This window comes from Meles meles, chromosome 18 (assembly GCF_922984935.1).
Source record: "Meles meles chromosome 18, mMelMel3.1 paternal haplotype, whole genome shotgun sequence".
Classification (NCBI taxonomy): Eukaryota; Metazoa; Chordata; class Mammalia; order Carnivora; family Mustelidae; genus Meles; species Meles meles.
In genome coordinates, this window is record NC_060083.1 from 9,797,387 (window position 1) to 9,822,094 (window position 24,708).

The 24,708-nt window shown below is 55.4% G+C and overlaps 1 protein-coding gene and 1 long non-coding RNA gene across 3 annotated transcripts; both read left to right on the forward strand.

Moving 5' to 3' along the window:
* The first annotated feature begins 5,323 nt into the window (after positions 1–5,323).
* Positions 5,324–7,304, forward strand: LOC123929934. Its single transcript, XR_006815988.1, has 3 exons — positions 5,324–5,341; positions 6,320–6,853; positions 7,059–7,304. It is a non-coding gene; the product is annotated as an uncharacterized LOC123929934 (long non-coding RNA).
* A 3,103-nt stretch (positions 7,305–10,407) lies between these two features.
* LOC123929932 (asialoglycoprotein receptor 2-like) lies at positions 10,408–24,708 on the forward strand. 2 transcript variants are annotated; one of them, XM_045986111.1, is made up of 12 exons: positions 10,408–10,422; positions 10,511–10,619; positions 11,078–11,225; positions 11,440–11,693; positions 15,924–16,040; positions 16,248–16,343; positions 16,897–16,968; positions 17,098–17,184; positions 17,267–17,412; positions 21,047–21,153; positions 21,371–21,529; positions 24,209–24,708. In XM_045986111.1, the coding sequence occupies exons 4-11, from the start codon at positions 11,585–11,587 to the stop codon at positions 21,525–21,527; spliced, it is 891 nt and encodes a 296-aa protein (XP_045842067.1). In that variant the 5' UTR covers positions 10,408–10,422; positions 10,511–10,619; positions 11,078–11,225; positions 11,440–11,584; the 3' UTR covers positions 21,528–21,529; positions 24,209–24,708. The 2 variants fall into 2 exon arrangements, with proteins under 2 accessions (XP_045842067.1, XP_045842068.1); XM_045986112.1 differs by having other exon boundaries at positions 11,445–11,693.

Here is a 24,708-nt window from a genome sequence, read left to right on the forward strand (position 1 = left end):
GTTGTTCAAGGGAGGTGCTAAATCCTTAAACAAACAGCCCATTTCGGGTCGCCGATTAATTGTATTTTTATTGCAAACACCGAAGGACCTCAAAAAACGGAGGGTCATGTTCCCACTGGTAGAATAAAACCTTAGGTTTGTTTTAGGAACAGATGAACTCTTCCTTATCAGCACTTTCTGGTTTGGGGGAGGGGCCGCGGGGAACACGTTTGAACCCAAATTAGCCTGTTACAACCTGTTGCAATCACTTAAAACAGAAATTCCACATCAGAAGTACAACCTACACAGACATCAAAATAACAAACCTACCGTGGTTTCCAACGTGGACGTTTTTCTTTTTCTTTTTAAGATTTTATTTATTTGAGAGAGAGAGAGAGAGAGAGCTCAAGCAGGGGCATCAGCAGAGGGAGAAGCAGACTCCCCGCCAAGTAGAGAGCCCCATGCGGGGCTTGATCCCAGGACCCTGGGACCATGATCTGAGCTGCAGGCAGACGCTTCACCAACTGAGCCACCCGGGCATCCCAGACATCTGTATTTTTCGTAAGTTATGCAGTTGCGTGTCTAAAAGAAAGTCATTTCCTCAAATCAATTGTAATGGCCAAGTTTTCGCATCTGAAAGACCACCAAGGAGTCAGCACGGATGCAATCGCACGAGGGTTTATTTGACAAGCTTAAGCTTGGGCCTAAGTATGCTCGACACAGCGGAGTAGGGACTTGGACCCCGAGGCTAGTTAAGGCAAGGGTTTTCGTGGGTCATTACAAGAGGCTTGGGCTGGGGAGGAGGAGAAGTTTCAGACTTTTCTGCAGTAAGCTGATTAGCTGTTGCCGGGGTGTTGCAGGGAGGGGTACTTTCTTGGAACTGAAGCAGGGTGGGGGTTCCTGGAACTAAAGTCAAGTCGGGGTAAGTTCAGTCCTTGGGCCTGAGATGGCTGCCAAAGCTCAGATGGCTATGCTCGTGCTAACGCTAACGTCGAGGTGGGACGGCCTTAATGATCTCGGCCTCCACGCAACGAAGACGTTTGGTCTTGCCATTTGCGAAAACACAGCTGGACCTTGAAGGCATTACGCTTAGTGGAAGAAGCCAGACGGAGAAAGGCAAATACAAAAAAAGTACTTTTCCTACGAGAAAGGAAACAAAGGTCTGGCAGGAGCTGCAGGGGGCATTGGGTCCTTTCATGGGAAGGAAAGCCCAAGGGACCTCTTTCCACCAAGTTTTTACAAACTCAGAATTTAGAAACCCCGCTGTCCTGGTTTCTGACCCCAAGGTCCACAGATCTGGGGATTGAACGGGGGAGAGAAACTATCACCCTAACCCTAATCCTTGTGATATCACCTGACCTGACATCTTCGGGTCTTTGCAAACTTTTCACTCATGGGTGATCCGTCTGTCCCAGAGGAACCGGAAAGTGCAGGATTCCGGCTAGAGCAAGTGAACGCAAATGAAGAAACGCAAGCAACGGTGAGAGGGAAAAAGTTGCCAATGATTGAGACCTTGTAGCTCCAAGAATGACCACCGACTGGTTTCAAAGTTTGGCTTCGCTTCTTGGGAGGGAGACATGGTCTTAAAGAGTAGGTGGGCGGCGGGAGAGTCTGGGTCCCCTCGGGAGCCTCCCGCAGCCTCCCGCGGCTGTGACCATGAGGTGGCACTGTCATCCCACGTCTTGGGAGCTGAGAGCCGCGGGACAGAGACCCAGTTTCTTCACCGGCGAGAGTCCTGTCCCCCCCCCCCCCCCAAGGGACCTGGGACGCCTCTAACAGGGCTGGAAAGAAGTTTTACAGAAACGCAGGGGAAACCCCAGTTCTTCTGATACTCCTGGTCCCCAGGTGGGTGGATGTGGCCTGTCCCCCCCCCCCCCCCCACAGCAAGCAAATCTGTGCCACGGGCTGGGTGTCTACACGGAGGTGGCATCAGACCCCACAGGTCAGGGGTTCAGTCCTGCGAGGCTGCCCCTTCCTTCCTCCAGATCCAGCCCAAGCCCAGGACCAGCCGTGCCTCTGACCCCGGGCCCGAGATCCCAGGTTCCCACCCCCTGCCTGGGTTCGGCTGATGAGTGACCGTGGCTCAGGGGACTCAGGGAAAACCTTGCTCCCAGTTCCCGGCTTATTGAAGGACGCGATGAAGGCCACGGGTGAGCAGGTGAGGAGGTGCACAGGCGAGGTCTGGCAGGGTCCCGAGCACGGGAGCTTCTGTCCCCATGGAGCTGGGGTGTGTAACCTGTGCCCCCCCGCCCCGTGGATGTGTTCCCCATCCCGGAAGCCCCCAATCCCCGACTACTGTGGTTTTATGGAGGCGTCCCCGCGTGGGCAGGATCGATTTTAACTGTTTCTGGCTCCTCTCCCCTCTCTGGGGAACGGGGGGTCAGGGCTGAAAACTCTAAGCTTCCTGTCCTGTCCGTCCTTCTGTGGGTCAGCCCCAGCCAGGAGCCGTCCAGGAGCCCACCCAGAGTCACCTCGACAGGACGAACGAGGCTTCCTGTGTTCTGGCCCCTCGGGGGTTTACAAGGGTTTCAGGAGCCCTGTGTCAGAAACCGGGGACAGGGAAAAAAAAAAAAGAAATATATGTATATATATATTTCTTTTTTTTTTAAACAGTTTTTTTTAAGATTTTATTTATCCATCTGACAGAGAGAGATCACAAGTAGGCAGAGAGGCAGGCAGAGAGAGAGGAGGAAGCAGGCTCCCTGCTGAGCAGAGAGCCGGATGTGGGGCCCGATCCCAGGACCCTGAGATCACGACCTGAGCCGAAGGCAGCGGCTTAACCCACTGAGCCACCCAGGTGCCCCTATATATATATATATATATTTCTATGATCTCACGCATGCATAGGTCCAATTGCACAACCTGAACACACGTGCCACCAGAAACCCAATCTGGGAAGATCATTACCAGCCCCCCGGAGCCCACGGCATCCCCCTTTCAATCAGGGCTGCCGTCTGCGACTTCGAGCGGGATAGGTTAGTGTTACCCCTTTTTGTCCCTGAGTAAATGGATCCCCCTGTTCGTGCTCCTTGACTCTGGCTTCTCCTGTTCTTCGCCCAGCGTGACAGTCCCCCAAATGTGTGGCCCACGGTGTCCCACCGTGTGAAGACACCCCGGATAGTTATCTCTGGGCTGCCCGAGGGCAGGTGGGGGCTCCTTGCTTTCGGCTGCCGGGAAGAGCGCTGCCCCGGACACCGAACATGTGATTGGTGAGAACGAGGGTGCATTTCTGTTGGGTTTACCCCTCGGCCTGGCATTCCTGGCTCATGTGTCCGGATTCAGCAGATGCTGCCAAACAGACGGCCGTGTTCCAGCGCCCCCGGCAGGGTGGGGGAGTTCGGGGGCTTTTCCTACCACGATCACGCAAGAATGTCTCCTCTAACCGAAGTCCTTAGATCAACTAACATTTCGGGAAGGCCTCCTGTGTACCCGGTGCTGCTCTGAGTGGTGGAAACCCAGCACGGAGCAAGACCGTCAAAGGTCCTACGTCTCTGTGGTTTGGGATCTCCAGGGTCCCGTGGGGTCCCGTCCACACAGCGTGTTGGGCGGTTGCCCGGGACAAGAGGGAGCCGGGGAGGGGGAGATATGGCTGACGTGGTCTCCCCAGGGCCTCTCAGGCTGGAATTCTGCCTCCCCTTCTCCACCCACGATTTCTGCCCAAGTCCCCACAGGGCAGGGTGCAGCAAGCTAACAAAAGATCTGGGACGCTGGTTGACGCATCTCAGGGAGTCTCCAACTTTCCTATCTTGTGCTCATCAGGATGCACCCCTGCACCCCACGCCCCACCCCTGCACCCCAAGGGTGCATCGCGTACTGCACCCTGACTCTGCCGCCAGCTTGTGACTATAGGGAAATCATTCGACTTCTCCAAAGCTTCTCCAAACCTCATCTGGAAAATGGGGATGATGGCAGAACCTTCTCCCCAGGCCATTATTAGGCTCTACTGAAGTCATGGGCGCAGGGGATGTCCTCCGAGGCCTGGCACATGACGAGCTCTCGACAGACGTTGAGCTATTCTGACTGTGTTGTTACGGAGTAGTGCGTCAGGTGCATTCTTTTCCTCCTGGAGACTCCATCTGACTCAGTCATATTGACTTTCATATTAAAACAAACACAAATGCATGATAATGGACACTAGCCGGTGTGGCAAGAGATCCAGAGTCTGCTCGGCTCTGATGTCCGCGGAAAGCCGGGAGGCTGAGGTTTCAGACTGGGGTTCCCAAGGGCAGCTGAGCTGCTGAGCCACCGGCTTCTCCAGAAAACCTGCCCTGAACATCCTCCTTCATTGCGAGGAAGCGTGTGTGTCTCTGACAGGCCTGTCCCCATTTGTTCCTGTGCTCCCCGCACGAGCGCTGAGCTGCACGCCTCGGGCATCTGACGTCATCACGGGACCTTCTGGGTGCATCCGGCTCACGGGATCTTGTGGCCACATCGAGAAGACAAAGCACCGTGGTTCGAAGGCTCCAGGAAGGTTCCCGGGGATGGTCATCCTCGAAGGCTCTTTGACATCTGACGTCTTTAATACCCCAAGGGGGTGGGCAATTCCAACCATTCAGGTTCCCGGCACCCTTGTGACCTTGTGAGAGTGTCTGTGTCCCCTTAGCAACATTTACCCCCCATCCCTGTCCTCAGGTGGAGGTGGTCATTCACCAGCGTGTCCTGATTCCGGGGCACAGTCCAAACCGCTGGGGGTTTCTGGCATGGAGGGGCTCTTTTGGAGGTTGTAGGGGGGGATTCCTATCCCAACTCCCTGTCGCAGTGCTCCACCCCCAGAAATGCAGGGGCCTGGGAAGGAGACCCAGCCCGAGCCAGTAGGGCCAGTGGCCAGGGAGGGGCTGACCTGGCAGGTGCTCTCGGGGACCAGGGTGAGTGTGAGTCACCCTGCACCCCATCTACACCTTGGGGCCTAACAGGCACCTCGCACTGTGTCCCAGGTCGGGCTTTTTCCTGTTCCTTCTTCCCTGCTGATGAATCCACGCTCCTTCTGTCTTCCTGCCTCACTCAACCTACCCACTTTTCCGGCCACACCCAAGGCCCCCTTGTTCTGCCCTCAGTCAAGGTCTTCCTCTGAGACCTACCTGTGGTCCACTTCTCCCCACTCTCACTGTCTCCCCCTAGTCCTCCCCCATCACACGCTTGTGCACCCTAATGTCTACGTGAATTGCTTTTAAAATATTTTATTTATTTATTTATTTGACAGAGAGAGAGTGAGCGCAAGCAGGGGTAGGGAGAGAGTCTGCAGCAGACTGCGATGAGCACGGAGCCTGACATGGGGCTCGATCTCATGACCCTGAGATCACGACCGGAGCTGAAACCAAGAGCTGGACGCTCAGCCGACCGAGCCACCTGGGTGCCCCTCAAGGTGAATTCTTTTTTTAAAGATTTTATTTATTAATTTGTCAGAGAGAGAGGGAGAGAGAGAGCTCGAGTGTGCATAAGAGTACAGCAGGCAGAGGGAGAAGCAGACTCTGTGCTGAGCAGGGAACCCAGTGCGGGACTCGATCTCAGGACCCTGGGATCATGACCTCAGCCGAATGAGCCAAAGGCAGACGCCTACCCCACTGAGCCACCCAGGTGCCCCCTCGGAAACATTTTAAACACTTGATGTATTTTATTTAATACATTAAATAATTTAAATATCAATTTAAATATTTTAAACTTGATGTATTATATTTAACAGTGCCTGACCCGGCAAACATGACCTAAGCCAATATGTTAAATTATTAAATATTCATAATGAGTCTCCAGGTCTCTTAAACAATTCCAAGACTGTGACAGTCTTGTGAAAGCCATCAGATTATTTTATACCTTCCGACTGAAGCCACAAGCCTAAACTCAAGTACTTGATTTTAGATTTTATCTTGATGTCCCAGGGCTCACTTCCAACTCTTTGGTGTACGAAATTCCCTCACACACTATAATACCAAATGCAGACCGCTCTCACGCTGAACACAGAACCGTTAATAGCATGCGTTTGGTTTACTCTGTCATTTATGCCTGAGTTTCAAATCTTCCTGGGTTTCGAATAGATTTCCCTGGAGGAGAGCCTCGCCTTGCCGTGTTACACGGGGTGGAGGCTTCTTACTGGTCGGAGCTCTGGGGCTGGGAGAAGGGGCCTGGAGCCACAGGGAGCAGTTCTGAGCCCCTGTTCCAGCTGCTAAAATGCGATTCGAGTCCCAGCTCCCATGCCCTGGGTCTCGTGTAATGCAGTGCACATGCGGTCAGGTTCGAGTAGATGGAATTCCGCACAACGGAAGGGCTGAGAAGACCTTCTTTCGCTTGCCTGCTGGGCTGAAGACGGATTCCTTTACCTTTCATTCCTTTCATTCGTTCGTTTCAGATCCAGAGCTGCCAGGAACCCGCTCAGTGCTTGACAGACTCAGCCACCGCTGACCCCATGTTCCTCAGGACGACTTGCATGTTCAAGGACAGACCCTTGAATTTCACTAGTCTGTGTTCACCCGTAGGCAGAGAGTCAGAAAGAGTTGCGGGAGACTTTATCTGAATGTAATGGAAAAGTCTGATGTGGAGATGCTCTGCACGTCTTGTTTTTGGATTCTTCCCTCACTTTCCACGGCATTTCCCAACACGGGGGCGGTAGGAGGTAAATGCTCTGACATAGACAGGTCTGGAAGTGGCTGATTCTACTCTCTTACCCCGATGGTCGTTTCACCCTGCCGTTCTTGGACGAAGGCAATTTCCGCTGGAAGCTGGAGTGCGTGCACCACCCTGGCGCCCCCCCACCCCGGGTTGAATGTAGCAGCTGATGAGTGAGACCCATGCTCATCCGTGTTTCTTTGTAGGTGACTTTTCTCCCTCTCCAACAGCTTCCGGAACCTTCTCTCCGTCCCCGGGATTCTGAAATTTCACAGCGGTGCGTGCTGGGTCATTTTTCGGTGGAAAGCTGAGCCATTCGTAGCTTATCTGAATTTGGAGCATTTTAATTTTGATGAACATTTTTAATGTTAATTTAAAAATTTAAAAAAAAAACATTTAATTTAACATTTTAATTCTAACGAACTTTCTTGCATTATTTCTTTGGTAACTTTCCCGCTTCGACTTCCTGCTTTTCCTACTAGAACTGCCATGAGGGGAGGTTGGCTCCCCATACTGGTCCTTCGTGGTCGTCCTACGGGGCTAATGACAGAACAGCCTGTTCTCCTGCAAAGCCTGAAACCAGCGGAGAGTGTTGGCTTTATTGCTGATCAGCAGTGAAAGGCGGACTTGGCTTAAAACCTAAAATCAAGACCAACGAACCAACAAAACAAAACAAAGCAAAGCAAACCTTAAATCAAAAGGACTCTTTAAGATTTCATCCTAGGGGCACCTGGGTGGCTCAGTGGTTTAAGCCGCTGCCTTCGGCTCAGGTCATGATCTCAGCGTCCTGGGATCGAGTCCCGCATCGGGCTCTCTGCTCGGCAGGGAGCCTGCTTCCCTCTCACTCTCTCTGCCTGCCTCTCTGCCTACTTGTGATCTCTCTCTGTCAAATAAATAAATAAAATCTTAAAAAAAAAAAAAAGATTTCATCCTAGAGGGACGCCTGGGTGGCTCAGTTGGTTGGACGACTGCCTTCGACTCAGGTCATGATCCCAGAGTCTTGGGATCGAGTCCCTCATCGGGCTCCCAGCTCCACGGGGAGTCTGCTTCTCCCTCTGACCTTCTCCTCGCTCATGCTCTCTCTCACTGTCCCTCTCTCAAATAAATAAATAAAATCTTAAAAAAAATAAAGATTTCATCCAAGAACTATGCAGCCCTGTCGGCCCTGTGGCCAGGTGCCCCTATCCCCCCCCACCCCGGCCCCGGGCAGAGGGCAGATTACACGGTGGGTGGAAAGCAGCTCAGGAAGGCAGGCTTTCTCCCTGGCATGGGAGTGAGGGGCTGTGGGAGGAGCAGAGACTTTCCCTGCTGAGAAATAACCACAAAAACATGAGGCCAGGGAAAAAAGTCCCCCAGTTTAGCTGTTTCCTCATTTTTTCTTTTTGTCTCTGTCTTTTCGGTCATTCTCGCTCCCTCTTTCTCTGTCTTTTTTTCTGGAGCTTTCTGAAAAATGTATCTTCCAAAGCTCCTACTAATTTTTTAGTTAGTAGCAACATTATTACCATTTTTTTTAATTTTTGAAAGATCTTTCTTGCTCTCTGAACAAGTATCTGGAATAGAAGATACCGGAAATTCTGGTTAATCACGATGTGGGTCGAGGAAACACGAGAGGAAAATAGATACGAGAAAGTGACACACACAAAGGGAAACCCAAGTGATTAGCGCAGGGATGAGGTAGTGTCCGAGCCCACTCTCCTCTAGAAATGTGGAATAAGAAAGCAGAAGGACAGCAGAAGACGGGCAGCAGCTGGGAAGTTGTGATCTTGTCACTTGACCTTGGGTGTACTTTGCGGGAAGGTCTCCTTTAGAGCCACCCGGGAACATGATGAAGTCTTTATAGCCGAGAGAAGACAGAAAGATAATTTCTGGCTTATTAATATTCTCATAGAAGGGGCAGGGATGGACGATGCTCTGAGGGGGTGTGTAAGGGAAACAGAGGACCAGGCAAGCAAAGAAAAAGGAGGCAAAGACTACTAAAAAAAAAAAATACTGTGGATGCGACCTCATGAAGGGCAAACATGTGCCTCTGCTTGGAACAAGGCGGAGGAATTGTCTGGGACCCAGCGATTTCGTTCTTGGAGATGGTTCCAGAACTTCTCACCTAGGTCCTCATGGGAGCATGATGAGAACCTTGACCGTGGTGTTAATCGTGGTGGCCGGGGGCTGGCGACATCTTAGGGTTCACGACTGGGGCATCGCGTAAATAAACCGTGACGGGTCCGTGCCAGCCCCTACCACGCACGGGTTCCAGGCAACAAGCCAGATGTACAAATAGCAACACGGACAGATCTTAAACATTTGTTGTTGGGTGGAGAAGGTGAGGAACAAAAGGTTTATGGGAGATCCGATTACGTCTAGAGCAGAGACACACAAAAGCCACCCGTGTTTTAGAATGATTCTCACTGAGACATGGAAACACTTCACGTTACCTATGGACACACGACACACCAACCCCAACGTCAGCGGCTTAAAATAAAGGACTACGCATCATTTTTTAAGATTCTCAGAGGCCAGAAATTTGGGCAGGGCGAGGCCTGGTGGCCCACGTTGTATTGGCCTGGGGTTACACGCTTGGGGCACTCAGCGGTTGGCGGGGCTGGGCTGGGAGCTCCCAGAAGTCGCCGGGCCTCAGGGCTCCTCTGCGTGGTCTCTCTCTGTCTCTCTGTCTCTGTCTAGCAGGAGAGTAGGACTTCCTTAAAGCCTGTGGCTGGAGTCCAAGACTGAAAGCTGAACCTTCTGGGTCTCCGAAGGCTGGGCCCAGAACTGGCAGAGTGTCCCTTCTAGCACTTTCTACTGGCCACGGCAAGTCATGCCGTTAGCTCAGATGCAAGGGGAGGGAAAACAGATCCTAGCTGTGGATGGGTGATGGGACTTGCACGTACAGTGGGGGAGGAAGCTGACGGCCACCCTCTTTGGACACCGTCACAGAAGCAAGTGTGCCATTTTGGCTGCCTGTGGAGAGTAGAATTGGTTTGGGAAACCGGATGGAGGAAGGAAAGTAGGACGGGAGATGGGAGAAGATGGCGTATCATGAACTCAGGAATAATAAAACAGGATTCCATAACCCAAATCAGAAAAAGCCAACCAAAAATATGACGAGACCAGATGAAACCTTCAGAAAGTTTACATCGACTTTTGGTAAATTAAGATGCTGACTTTCAAACAGGGCGAAAGAGAAGGGGGCAGAGGATGTCTCTCATGGTCCTTGCCCTCTCTCCCCAGGAGGGGGTGTGGGGATCGAACTCCACAACTAGGAATCAGTTCCGTTGAATTGTGTGGCCAGTGAGGAACGTGAGGAACCCCCCATCCCCACATGGCCATCGGTCAACCTTGGCCTGCAGCAGAAAATCCACTTGGTGAGTTCTTACCTAAATCTTGGAACGTGGGGTGCTTGGGTGGCTCAGTGGGTTAAGCCGCTGCCTTCGGCTCAGGTCATGATCCTGGGATTCTGGGATCGAGCCCCGCATCGGGCTCTCTGCTCAGCAGGGAGCCTGCTTCCTCCTCTCTCTCTGCCTGCCTCTCTGCCTCCTTGTGATCTCTGCCTGTCAAATAAATAAACAAAATCTCAAAAGAAAAAAAAATCTTGGAACAAAAACCACATCCTGCCAAGACCAGGGCCTCCCAGCAGTGTTTTCCAGGCTTCGAGCAGTGGCCCATGAGTGGACTGGGAAACTGGCTTCGGCTGGTCATGAACTAGGATGCAGGGAGCAAAGGCAACGTTGCTGGACAGAACCGTCATGTCAATAACGCGAGACTCCGTTCCCTCCCTCATGCCTTCCGTAAGTCCTCGCTGAGTGCCTGCTGTGTACCAGGAGCCTGGGATTCAGAAGAAAGTAAAACACACAAGTGCGTGCGCATGTGTCCCTCACGGGGGGTTACTGTGTGTGTCAGAAAGTTACCACCAGAACACACAGGCCTCTCATTCCCTTTTCAGCAGGAAGGCTTAGTTGAACAGGAGAAACTCTGCCCTCGGCCGGCAGCCCGCTGGGCGAGGGTCAGAAGGTTCACGTTGCCACGGAACATGAAGCCACGGAAAGGGCTTGGTGAGTTCGGATCCCTCGGCCCAGGGAGGGCTGCCTCCCGCCTCCTCCCCCCAAGCTCCAGGTCCTCGAGGGGCTTTATTCCCGGGAGAGTGAGGCGACCCCGCCCAGAGCTGGGGAGCCTGGATGCAGACCCCATATGTTGGGCGAGAGCAGAGAACCGGCCCCTCAGGTCCCTGCCGGGGACGTCTGCAGACACCAGCAGTGATGGGAAATCCGGGGGGCAGAGAGGGAGAGCGGGGGAGGGGCAGAGGGGGAACAGGTGACCTGCACCCCAGCCCCGCCTGGCCTGGACCCCTCCGAACTGTGTGGCGGGGAGCGAGGTGGCCGGCATGCGGGGGTGGGGGAGGAGGGCCAGGAGACCCTTTTCTCTGGGAAGAACAGAGACCGTCGTGTCCCCCGCCCCCGCCATGCTCTGCCCGAGTTCCAACCCCGTTTCCTCTTCTGTTTACTGTCCAAAGTCCTGGGGGCAGGAGACGCCAGGTTAGAGCCACTCGGACGCCAGGACACACGGGCTCAGGGACCTCCTGGTGCCGCCTGCTCCACTTCTCGCCCTGGGGCCCGGGCCACCTGAGGGACCCGGGAGTCAGTCCTCTGCACCTCTTACAGGTAACCTAGGCGGGCGGCAGGTGGGGCTGGGGGTATCGGGTCATGAGGAGACCCCAGTTTGGGGACGGCGGGGCCTGGATGGAGGAGGGGGTCGTTCGGTCCATGAGAGTATGGAAGGGAGGCTCCAGGCCGCGTCAAGGCCTGCACAGTGTCCTGAGAAGGGACGGGCTCAGCGGTATTTCCGCCCCAAACTCACCTCCCCCTTGTGACCCAGCCCAGGTGGTGGCCTCGGCCTGCTCGCCTCCAGCCCCATCGTCGGCCTCTGCCCGAAGCGGCCTCTTAGCACAGGCCTCAGCCCCGAGCTCAGCCCCTGCCCCAAGAGAGCCTCAGTCCCACCCAGCTCCAGCCCCGGGCCCGGCATGGCCATCCGGCAGCCAGACGCCGAGGACAGTGACCGGCAGCTGCATGGAGGGGAGGGCCCGGGCCTGCGCGCGCACACCCTCAGGAGAGGAGACAAGTTCTGCGTAGGTGAGTGTCCGTTTCTGGGGCTTCGCTCCCCTCCATCTGGCTGCGGATCGCTCTCTGTCTCTCCGAGGTCACATTCAGCTGAGACAAGGCACCAGGCTTCTCTAGGGGGAGGAGGCCCATCTCCTCTGCTGGTCCCCTGACCTCACCTGGCTCTCCCTCGGGGATCCAGGGAAGGGTGTTTGCCCTGAGGGTCAGGGCGCACTGAAAGCTGGAGATGACTCTGTCCTCCTTCCTCCCAAGCTGAGCAGCGTGTGTACACGTGTGTGTGCACGTGTGTGTGCACGTGTGTGCCATGTGTGTGCATGTCCGTGTGTGCGAGGAAAGCCCGTGCAGGCAGGAGAGTGTGTATATGGGAAGGTTGGGGGTGGGGGAGGGGCACAGAGAGATCCCAGGAGACCCCCACTCCCCTAAGCACCCTGTCTAGATCCTTCCCTAGCAAGTCCCGAAGGAAGGCTCCAAGTATCTGGGAAACGTTTTCCGGCAAGAGAGATCTGGGCTGAGGGGCAGGAGCTAGAAAGCGGGGAGGGGTTCTGGTGATGGGGTGAGGTTTCGTGGAGACAGGAGGGTTGGGGCTCCGAGCTCAGGGTGGGGATTGGTTACCCTGGGTTGGGAGGGGGGCCCTCATGCCCGAGGCTGGCACACAGCGGTAGGGTTGGTAGTGCTGTAGGGGCCGGTGGGCGCTGATTAGGGCGAGGGCAGCAGGGGGGACAGGCATTCCCACCCACGGTTTCTCCTTTCCCAGGGAGTGAGCTGCGGGTGGCCAGGGGCCACATGAGTCACTCCCTGTGTGTCCTCAGTGCCCGCGTGATGCCTGGTATGTGGTTAACTCTCAGAATGATTTCGGCTACTGTCAGATCTTCTGAGGGCGAGAGGATGCACGGTTTAAGCAGGAGGCTTGGACAGAGTCAAGAAGTTTTGGATTTCACACAGGGGGGAGCTCACCCCAAAAGACCCGATGGGCCGCAAGGCAGGAGACTGAGGCACCTGCTTTTCCAAGACAGGCTTCTGCTCTTCCCAGCACTCAAGAAGCCCGCGGCTCTCTGCCATTTTGGAAATGTTTCAGCCACTGTTTCCTCAAAACCCCGTTTTCTGCCCCCTACCCTGCTCCTTCTCCTTCCAGGAATGTAATTATCCTGGGATTCATGGCTCCAGAGTTCATTGATGCTCCCTCCGTTGTTTTTTTAATTCTTTTCTCTTTCGGTGTTTCTTTTTAGATAGTTACCATTGCTGTGTCTATACTGACGTCTAACCCTCCACTAATGCTACCCACATGTATTTTCCATTTCAGACATTGTAGTTTTCAAGCCTAGAAGTTCAACCTGGGACTTTCAAGTATCTTCCTTGACTTGAACATATGTTTTGGAACAATATACAGTTACAATGTCTGTTGTAAAGTCCCATGTCTGCTGACTCTCACACCTGTGTCCATTCTGGGTCTGTTTTGATACATTTATTAACCTTCCCATTACGAGCTGGGTTTTCCTGTCTCTTTGCATGTCTGGTAATCTTCAACTGTGGGCTAGACATTGTGAATTTTAGTTCTCTGTGTGCTGGATATGTCTGTATCCCTCTAGATATTCTCGAGCTGTGTTCTGGGGTGCTGTCAAGCAACATGGAATCAAGTTGATCCTTTTTGTTTTGCTTTTATGACTTTTTGTTTTAAAGAAAATCTGTTACTTTTTTTTTAAGTTTATTTAACTTTTTAAGTAATCTCTACACCCAAATTGGGGCTTGAACTCATAACCCTGAGATCAAGAGCTACACGTTCTTCCGTCTGGGTGAACCAGGTGCCCCTGTTTTTATGATTTGTTAGGCGGTCCGAAGCTCCCCCATAGCACCATTCCCCAACCTGTATGAGTGCAAGGCTCTGTTCCCCAGCCCTTCTGGGTTGGTTTTGTCCTAGCCCAAGATAGTTTTCCTGACATGCTCGTGTTGGTCAGTACTCAGTGGTTCCTTGGGATGGGGGAGCCCTCCGCAGACCTCCATGATTCTATGGGCAGCTCTCTCCTCTCTGACACCCTGTCCCATGACCTCTGCCACCGTGGTCTCCCCAGACTCTCAGTTCCATTTCCTCAGCTCGGGGAGTCTGCTGGGCTCTGCTTGGATTTCCCTCCTCGCTGTCTGGCTGGAAACTTTCCCCTAGCAGTGGCCGGGGGAACATCGGGCTTATCCGGTTGTCCCCCATCTCTCAGGGATCCATACCCTTTGTTGCCCGCAGTTCAGGTGTCTTGAAAAAGATGGCTTCTTGTAGTTGTCTGGGTTTTTTGTTGTTCTTGTTGTTTTTTTTTTTTGTTGTTTGTTTGTTTTTGTTTTTGTCTCAGTTGTTTCTGGTGGAGAGGGTGATCTAGCCTCCGTGTTTCCATGTCTGGCAGACCCTTTTACTTTCCAACTTGCCTGGCCAGCGCTTTTTATGTTTGGCCTCATTTTGTTCTCCGAACAGTCCAATCAGGTCACTACTCTTCTTACCCTGTTTTGAAAAGCTGTGGTAAGAATACCCAGCATGGGGGCGCCTGGGTGGCTCAGTGGGTTAAAGCCTCTGACTTCGGCTCGGGTCATGATCCCAGGGTCCTGGGATCGAGCCCCACATTGGGCTCTCTGCTCGGCAGAGAGCCTGCTTCCCTTCCTCTCTCTCTGCCTCTCTCTCTGCCTATTTGGGATCTCTGTCTGTCAAATAAATAAATAAAATCTTAAAAAAAAAAAAAAAGAATACCCAGCATGAGTCCTGCCGTCTTCACCAGCGTCTCTGTGTGCCATAGCACCTGGTTAGAGACAATGCGGGTGTAAGGATGGAGCAGCAGATGTCTGGACCTTCCTCGTCTTGCATAACCGAAACAGCGACTCCTGTTTTCCCAGACCCTGTCTGTGAGTCTGGCTATTTTATTTAATTTTAATTTTTAAAAAGATTTTATTTATTTATTTGACAGACAGAGATCACAAGTAGGCAGAGAGGCAGGCAGAGAGAGATGGAGAAGCAGGCTCCCCGCTGAGCAGAGAGACCGATGTGGGGACTCGATCCCAGGACCCTGGGATCATGACCTGAGCCGAAAGCAGAGGCTTTAACCCACTGAGCCAGCCAGGCGCCCCGAGTCTGACTATTTTAGATACTAGAAGTGGCCATGAGAAAATTTGAGGCACCAAGCAGTCGAGTGACTTGCCCATAATCTCAGAGCCAGTTGATGGCATGGCCGGGCTCAACCGCAGGAGATCTGGCTTCAGAGTGGACGTGCGGGCAGCCCGGAATTGGGGTTTATAGATCATAGGTGAGGTTGGGAAGCAGGGCAGCGGCAGCGGGACATGGCTGAGAGAATGGTAGGACTCCGCCACGGGGTCCTGGCTGGGTGGGGAAGACCGCGGTCCAGGAGGGCTTCTGCATGGAGAGATGCCCGGGGAGGAGAGGGTGTGAGGGGAAGGGTGTGCACAGGGGAGGCCGTGCGCAGAGAGGGGAACGGGCAGAGCACGAGTAAGAGACATGGTCTCTCTGAGTCAACGTGGGGTCCGGCTGTGTGATTGGGTCGCAAAGGGAGGGTGGCAGAGGCCGTTCTGGGGGCCACGAGTGTGCCTCAGTGAGTGTGTGCAGGGCACTGAGCTTGACGGCCAGATGAGAGAAGCATGTGCACGTGTGTGTGGGGGTCGGGGTCCCAGTGGCCGCGGGCAGGGAGAGGCTTCTGTGAGGAGGCTGAGGCTAGAGGCGAGAGCTGGCCACGGAGCTGGGGGGTCTGGGGGCCCCAGGGCAAAGGGAAGTGAGGGGAGACAGGGCGGGGGTGGGAGGGCGGATCCTGGGGAGCCCTGCGCAGCCGCGGCGGAGTGAGCCGCACGGAAGGGATGAGCGGTGTGTCGTGCTTTGGGACGTGTCTGAGGGGCCCCGGCATGGACCCCGAGAAGAACACGGTGCCGGCCTCCGGGGGCCCCGGGTGCGGCGCGGGGTTTGCACACAGATGATGTGAGTATCGTGGGCCATGAACTCTGTGTGGTGCACACCTGTGCTGGTGTGTGTGCATGTCTGTGTGTGCTCATGGGGGCAGTGAGTGTACAAATGCACGTGTGTGCGATGCCTGACCCCTGGGGTCAAAGCCCCGGGACTCGGCCACAACTGGCACCCTCCCAGTCTACTTTCCTGCCGCCCACGCGGGCTGTGCTTCCTCAGACTTCTGGTCCCCTGGGTGCTCCCCTATGTCCCCTCTCTGTGTTCCCGGCTCCCCAGGCCCCTCTTCTGACACCCCTTCCCCGCAGGGAGGCCTCGGAGCCCCGCCCTTCTGCAGCGCGTGTGCTCCACGTTCCGATTCAGTCTGCTCGTCCTCGGCTTCAACGTTCTGCTGCTGGTGGCCGTCTGCGTGATTGGGTCCCAAAGTGAGGTCGCAGGGCCCAGCCGGGCGGGGGGAGCGCACTGGAGGGGGGAGTCCAAGAGCTCGCAGAGCTCAGAGAGGGTCAGAAAGGGGCAGCGCTGGGACAGCTGGGGGGCGGTGATAGGGCCGGAGGGGTGGGCGTGGACAGGCTGGAGCAGTCTGGCCCGACGCAGCCCTGCCCACTTTGTCCTGTTCCCTGCCTCCTGGCCAGGAGCCCAACTGCAAGAGGAGCTGCGGGTCCTAAAAGAAAACTTCACCCACTTCTCCAACGGGGTCCTGTCGGAGATCAGCACCCTCCTCTTCCACGGTGCGTGGGGCTTCCGTGCCGCAGCGGCTGCGGCTTATCCGCGCGCGTGGGTTTGCCGCGCTGTGTGCTGGACGCCCGTGCGGGGTCTGCAGGAGGGTCGTGTGCGGGCTGCCCGGGGCCGTCGGAAACCCAGCCCTAGAAGTGGGGCGAGGCTTCCAGGGACGCTGACCCCGGGCGGAAGGAGCCGGAAGGAAGACTAGGCCGGTGAAAAGCATGGGGGTTCATGCCAGGTAAAGGGAACAGAATCCGCAAAGCCAGGAGGTGAGAAAACGCACCCTCCATTTCGGGAGTGTGACCCCTTGCGGTGTGGCAGGGGCGAAGTGGTGAGGGCCGGTGCCCCAGGTGGGCATTGCGCTAAGGAACGAAGAGAGGTTCTGTACCGAGAACACGGGGACCCGCTGCAGAGGCCCACCGTGGGGTCGGGGCGAGTGGGGAGGCCGGGGGCGGAGGGAGGGGCGGCCTGCCCGGGTGCTCGGGTGGGCGGGATGCAGGGACGTGAAGGAGGTGGCGGGGGGGGGGGGGGGGGGGATGGCTGAGCCTTCCTCCTCCTCAGGGGGCAGCGCGGGTCAGCAGCTGACCTCTCTGGAGGCCAAGCTGGAGAAGCAGCAGAAGGATCTGAAAGCAGGTCAGAGACCCGCCCCCCGCCCCCCGTGTATGTGCCCCGTGTGTCCCCAGCCCGAGGCTGGCTCGCCCTGTGGGGTGGGGTAGGGCAGCGCCCTCATGCTGCCCCCCCCCACCCCGTGCGGTGCCCTAGATCACGCCGCCCTGCTGCTGCACGTGAAGCACTTCCCCGTGGACCTCCGCATCCTCACCTGTCAGATGGCCTTCGTGCGCAGCAACGGTAGGGACAGAGGGGACCCCCGCGCAGTGCGCCTGCGCCCGCCGCCGCAGCGTCTCACCTCCCTGCCCCCCCTGTGCCCCAGGCACACAGTGCTGCCCCGTCAACTGGCTGGAGTACGAGGGCAGCTGCTACTGGTTCTCCCGCTCCGGGAAGACGTGGGCGGACGCCGACCAGTACTGCCGGCTGGAGAGCGCGCACCTGGTGGTCATCAACTCCCGGGAGGAGCAGGTGGGCCGGCTCCGGCTGCTTTCTTCCCGGTCTCTAACCAAAGGGAGGGTCGGGAGGCAAAGGCCTGGGAGAGCCCCGGGAAGTTCATGGTGAAGCAGCCGCTGATTCTAGGATGTGGGACATTGTTAAGGCCAAGAGTTGGGGCAAAGGGGCAGGAACCAGGTGAGCAGGTGACCCGAGGCAGGCGGGGGGACAGAGTTCCAGACGGAATGAGCTGCAGTGCTGCGAGCTTGCGGGGAGAGCACAGCCCAGACGCTTGGTCCCTTCGTGCTGGATGTGGGCTGAGCGGCCGTGGGAGCAAGGGACGCAGTGGGCAGCGTTCCCAGGGACACGCCTGCCGCGGATTACTGGGTCCCTCCAAAGTGTTCCAGGTCTCCCCTGCCCACAGCCACCACCGGCCACAAGCCTGAACAGCAGAGTTCACAGGGGACAGCCAAGCTGTTAGGATAAGGGGAGGCATTTTTTTTTTAATATTTTATTTATTTGACAGAGAGAAATCACAACTAGGCAGAGAGGCAGGCAGAGAGAGAGGAGGAAGCAGGCTCCCCGCGGAGCAGAGAGCCGGATGTGGGGCTCGATCCCAGGACCCTGGGATCATGACCTGAGCCGAAGGCAGAGGCTTTAACCCACTGAGCCACCCAGGCGCCCCAAGGGGAGGCATTTTTTCAGAAAAGGAGGATGTGATGGTAACAGTGGTTGAGGCTTTGCCCTGTGCCAGGCACGTTCCTAAAATAAACTGTAACCCTCATGGCCCCACGGGGGCAGCCACCCTTACCCTTTCGAGGGAGGGAGGGAGAGATGAAGGGACTAAGGAAACTGTGTGTGTGCGCGCGTGTGCGCGTGCACGCGTGATTTCTCCTACGGGTTGTGAATACATTCGGTTTCTGATTTTTTAAAAACCAAAGAAGCATCTTCTCCTCTTTTAATAGATGTGTCTCTCACTTACATTCGTTTTTAACAGGCATGTTTAATCTCCAGCCTGTCTTTTTTTTTTTTTTTTCCTGTCGATATTCTTTTCTTTTCTCGCCTTTGCTGTGTGAGATGTGTTCTTTTTGTTTTCTCCCCTATGGTATTTTGAACTAGATGTACCTTGTTTTGGGCCATGCTGGCGATTACTTCGACCATTTTAAAGGATGGGCTGAAATGTATCAGCTTCCAAAAATCAAAGAGTTCATACAACTTTCCGTACGAAAGACGAGGAAACCGGTCCTCGTGTGTTCTTTTTTTTTTTTTTTAAAGATTTATTTATTTGACAGATAGAGATTACAAGTAGGCAGAGAGGCAGGCAGAGAGAGAGGAGGAAGCAGGCTCCCAGCTAAGCAAAGAGCCCGACGCGGGGCTCGATCCCAGCACCCCGGGATCATGACCTGAGCTGAAGGCAGAGGCTTTAACCCGCTGAGCCACCCAGGCGCCCCCCTCGTGTGTTCTTCACGGGTCTCCTGTTTTTTGTTTGTTGGTAAGGTGTCTCCAGGCCCCGTCTTGGGCTGGAACTCAAGACCCTGAGATCAAGAGTGGCTCGTTCTAGTGACTGAGCCAGCCAGGCGCCCTGCCTTGTTCTTTTTTAAAAACGGAGATGTGACAGACGGAGAACATGGAAGTTCGAGGGCACAGTGTGTTGGTTTGATATCCGTGTTGCAACAGAATCACTCCAACACCATCCGCTAATGCTCTTAGCCCATCTCAGAATTCTCACATTTTTAGTGTAGAAAGCGATAAAGATCTAGTCTCTTAGCAACTTCGAGGTTTGTCATGCCTCCTTCTCTTCTCTGAGATCCCACAAGCATTTTGCCCGAGTAGTTGAAGTCTTTTCTGTCCCTGGATCTCATGAGCCTCGCCCAGATATATCTCCGTGTTGCGCCTTCTCTCTGCGATTTCCCTCCAGGGCCAGGAGCATCCTCTAAATTCGTAAATGTAGGTTTTCTAAATTCTCAAACATAATTTTAAATACTTGAGCATTTTTCTCTTGTGAGATCTCTTGGATGAACAGGTCATCCAGACGTCGCTCTGCCGTGTCCTGTCCACAGCCATCAGCCTGGGTTTCTTTTTCTGTCCCTCTGCGCTGCGGTCCTGTCCTCCAGCCTGTCGTCCACGCCCAAGACTCTGCTTTCTGCTGAGTCCCTAGGCTTTTTCGCGTGGCTCAAATCTTTCTCTTGGGTTTTGCTTCCCGTCCCTTATCATTGTGTTCTCTTTCTTCTTGGATGTCTTCTTTGATATTTTCTATCATCCGCCTCCTCTTTGATTTTGCGTAAGTTACCTGATCATCCTGCCCCCGCATGCCACCATTTTATAAATGGGCACAGTTCTTTTCTTGCCTGTTACTTACCCAGGAATAGGGGAGATGAATTCTCCTGGGCCATCTTCTCCAATCACCTGGCACTATTTGATCCCTCCCCTCCGTCTTCACCACAGAGGGCTGGATAGCCCCTGGCAGTTTGGTGATTTGTACTCTGTTCAGCTCATCAGCTGTGCAGGTGATGGGAAGAGGGGGCAGGGGCAGCAGGTGGCAGCGAATAGAACATCTGGTCTCCGGCACTCTCCCTCCAGCTCTGCTGAGTCCTCTGAATTTGTGAGGCAGGCCCGCCAGCCTCTGAGGGTTGCTCCGCCAGCCTCTGAGGGTTGCTCCTCGGGCACGGAACGCGGTCCTGTCGGCAGGATTCTAGAATTCGAGGGTGCTACCATACCTGTGCTCTGGTGAGGTTGTCTGCGATCATGATCGGATCTCTGGGAAGTGAATGGAATTGGGAAATTTCCCCCCAAAGGGGACTATGGACCCTGCACATGCCATCCAAGGGAAGGGCTTGGTGTGTATGTTAGTCAAGCCAAGCCGTGTTTCCTCTCTACCCTCCCACTGCTACCCTCCCAAACCCTGGGACGTCAGTCCCTTCTATAAGAGAAAGCCACGTGGAGGTCTGTTGTCCTTGGAGGTGTGCGTGAGTCCCGGGGGGCTGTCTCAGAAACCACCTCCTCCCCCCCCACCTTGCCCTCGCACATGGCCAGCAGACTGTGGACCCCATGTAGCCAAGTCATAATGGGGCTCTGGGCAGTGGGTCCAAGCTTGGAAGCCCCCACCCAGCAAAACTCCAGAAAGCACAGCTACCCAGAGAAGCCAGACCAGGGGCACCTGCCCTTGAGAGGCGAGTGAAGCCGAGATCCATAATGGGTGTTGGAGTCTGTGGGGGCAGCAGGGGCCAGAGTCAGGATTCTGAGAGTTCGAGGTCGTGGGCAGAAGACGCCAGAAGATGGGAGTCCGGGGTAGCAGCTCTGAGCTGGGAATGAGGTTGGGCGCCAGGTCAGGGGACAGCGGTCACGAACCCTGCCACTGGGATTCCTGGGCTTGACCAACTGCCTCGAGTTCCCTAACCTCACCCGTGAAGTGTGAATCGCCAGGGCACCCAATGTAGAGAGCGCTCGAAGGATCAAATAAGATAACCTTCGGAAAGCACTTGGCACGAGGGGTGGCCCTGCCAAGTTCCCCTCAGCGGTCTCTCCAGTTCCAGGAGAAAAAGCAATAGTTGTGTTGGGAGCGGACTCTTCGGCCGGGGGCAGAGGGAGCTCCACAAGGCAGAGGCAGCCATAGCTGCTGCCTGCATGGACATTCAATGTACCAGAACCTTCCTCCCCGCCTGTTTTCCAGAAGTTCATTATGCAACACACGAACCCCTTCGATGCCTGGATAGGTCTCACGGACAGCGACGGCTCCTGGAAATGGGTGGACGGAACCGACTATGAGCACAGTTACAAGTCAGTGGCCTCCCCTCCGTCCTGTTGGTTTGGCCTGGGGCCAGCGCCCTGGTCTTTCGCCCCAAGACACTGCCACCCCTCCCCCGGGGCGACGAGGATCCCCAACCCTCTCCCTCCTAGGCTGCTGCGTCGGGCTCCCTGAACCCCTCCTCCTCTGCTGTGCGGTGGGGGTGCCAGGGGTAGGGCTGGGAGCTTGAGCTCCGTCCTGCCTTCCTAGGAACTGGGCGGCCACTCAGCCCGATGACTGGCAGGGGCACGAGGTGGGTGGAGGCGAAGACTGCGCGGAACTCCGGGCCAACGGCCGCTGGAACGACAACTTCTGCAAGCAGGTGCAGCGCTGGGTGTGCGAGATGAGGCGGAACAACACGGCCTAGAGGTCGGCCCCGCCCCTGCCCCGCCCCGCCCCTGCCCCGCCCCCAGCTCTCTGCGGCCGGAGTGGGGATTTTGAAGAAAGGAAACATAAAGGGGAGGGGTCCAGACGGATTGGAGGGGCGGCTGTAAGCATCCCTGACCCCCAGAGACACTGAGGTCCTACCTCCTCCGGCCAAGTCACCGTCGTGATTATAATTCTCAGCTCCGTGGAGTGGGGAAAGAAGGCGGACGGACTTGAGGTTTTGTGGGCGGGGCGTTTGCAACTGGGAGGTGTGGGAAGCAAAGAAGAGGGGGGCGTCGGGATGGGACAGATTCTGTCCTAGACAGCTGCTCCTTGAGACCCCCATGCCAAGGGACACGGGTCAGGGAGGGGAGGGGGGTTTGGAGCAGAGATGCTCGGCTGGGGCAGCAGGTGGGGGCTGCCCTGGGAAGCCGCTGCCCCCAGCCCCATGGGGTCTTCCGCGAAGAGGTCTCCGGGAACAGTGAGGCTCCCCCTCACCCGGGGGGCTGTGGCCTGGCTGGCGGGAGGCCGCAGAAGATGCTCACTAAGGGAATGGGGGTTGGAGAGACGCTGTGTCCTGTCTGTGGTGGGATCACCTCTTTCTGGACCCCTAAGAGATCCAGACCTTTCTCCAGCACAGGTTGTTACGCCGTTTCCACCTCTAAACATCACCTCCCCAAATCATACTGAAGCCGATACTCCGAGGTTCTTCAAGCAATCAGTGTTGTTTTATTTTTACTGCAAAAGTAATAGATCCTATTAGTTAAAAAATCCTTCTCTCACACACAGGACGTGCAGCACACCTCCCGTTTCTCCCAGAGTTAACTATTTCATGGCCATTGGCTTAGTCAGGGCCCCCCAAAGAACCAGCACGATCTGTCTGTGTATGTGCGATTATTAAAAAGATCTGTAACAAGGAGTGTGCTCCGCGGCTATGGAGGGTGGCAAGTCCCAGGTTCTGCAGGAGCGCGGGCAAACAGGAGACCTCCGAGGGCTGGTGACCCCAATTCCAGTCTGAGTCCAGAGCCTGAGACCCAGGAGAGCGGATGATGTAGCTCCTGTGAAGGCAGCAAGCTCCAGACCCGGGAAGAGCGGGTGTTTCCATGGCAGCCCAAGCCACGAAGAAAGCCCATGTCCCAGCGTGAAGGGGTCAGGCGGGAAGGACTCTCTCTTACTCCCGGGAGGGTCAGTCTTCTTGTTCCCATCCGGGCTTTAGCCAACGGAGCTGGCCCGGCCTATCTGCTCCGCCAGTTCCAATACTTGTTTCTTCCCCGAACACCCCCCGCCCCAGAATCCTGTCTGCCGACTACCGAGGCGCCCTGTGGTCCCAGCCCGTTGACCCATAAAATCACCCCTCCCAGGTGTCCCATCAGGATGTTTCCTGGGTTCGCAGCGTGGAGGCAACATAACGTATTTCCCTGGGTAGGGGGCTCCTCCTACTGCCCCCGGGTCTGCGGGCATCCATCCAGCCTCGGCTGTCCCTGGCAAGTTTTGTCCCAGCGCTAGAGACTTCCCAAGTACGGACCTGACATGCCGAACTTGACTCAGACACCGCCGGGGCGCACGGCAAGCTGCCACTCGCTTGTTTTCACATGTCCTGTTTCCAGCGATTGCTGCTTCTGTCCTCGTGAGGACACTTCCCGGCATTTACTTGCAAAGTTCTCCGGGACATCTTCAGACACTTGTCCGTGTGATCACACGTGCAGCCCGAAGTCTTGGGGGCTCGACGCCGCGCCCCTGCTGCTCGGAGAAGCCTGCTCTGGTCGTCTCGTTGTGTCTCCCCGCATTGACATCATAATTTCTAAATAATGCCTGCCGACGGGTATCTCTTTATCAAGCCGTTGTATTACTTAGTAACTCTCTATCCTCTTGACCGGCATGATCTTCTAATTCAGACTGCAACAATTTTCATTTAAATCCTAGTTCAGGAGGGGCGCCTGGGTGGCTCAGCGGGTTGAAGCCTCTGCCTTCGGCTCAGGTCATGATCCCAGGGTCCTGGGATCGAGCCCCGCATCGGGCTCTCTGCTTAGCTGGGAGCTTGCTTCCTCCTCTCTCTCTCTCTGCCTGCCTCTCTGCCTACTTGTGATCTCTATCTGTCAAATAAATAAATATTAAAAAAAAAATCCTAGTTCAGGATCTGTATCCATTCTGGCTGGCTCGACCCTTTCGTCTACCCAGGATCTGAGCTGCTCCTCTTTCCTGGAGAAAACCTGTGAACAAGTGAGCTCGAGGTTTATGGGGCCCAAAGCATACACAGTTTTGAGGAGCCTCCTTAGGAAAATAGCATTATAGAGGCGTCTGGATGACGCACTTGGTTAAATGTGTGACTCTTGGTTTTGGCTCAGGTCATGATCTCAAGGTCATGGGATTGAGCCCCGGGTCAGCTCTGTGCTCAGCGGGGAGTCTGCTTTAACATTCTCTCTCCCTCTCCCTCCGCCCCTCCCCCCTGCCTTCTCTCCCTCTCCCAAATACATGAATAAATCTTAAAAAAAAAATGACACTGTGAATACAAAAGCATCACAGTTAATATTCACTTAAGTCAGACCCCCCCCCCCCAACTTCAGAAAGCTGAACGCTACCACGAGCGTCACAGTCCTGAAAAATGCTGGAATGTTTGTAACAACTGGCCAACGTACCTCGAGGATGCGTTTTCCCTACACTTCTTTCTGTTTGCTTCTGCAGGTGGTGGAGATGTCGGGGGACCTTCTAGAGAGAGAAGAGAAGGGTCATTGCGGCCTCCCCTTTCTTGCTGCTGTCAAGTGTTTCAGAGCTCTTGGGGTCCCCCCACCCCCCCTGCCCAGGGAGTCTGCACGGCCAGCGAGAGAAGCTCCCTTGAAAGCCGTTGCTGGTGGACCAGCCTGGAGGACGCCGCGCGACATGCCCGTGTCCCTCGCACTCACACCGAACGCATTTCCCGCCTAACTTCCTAGCCTGACCACAACAGCCCACCTGACCCGGGGGCGGTGTGGAGGGGACGCTGGTCCCCGGAGCTGAGTGTAGTCAAAATCACTTTTGTTTTCATAATTCACCAAAGTTCGGGACCGTGGCTGAGGGGCACGTGGTTGGTCCCTTAGGCTGCAGGGGGGGTTGTACTCCCGCTTGCTGGAAGGGCGCCGGCTGGGCCACCTTCCCCGCCTCTCCGGTCCCCCGCCACCCCGGAAAACTTCCCTTCAAAAACTCCG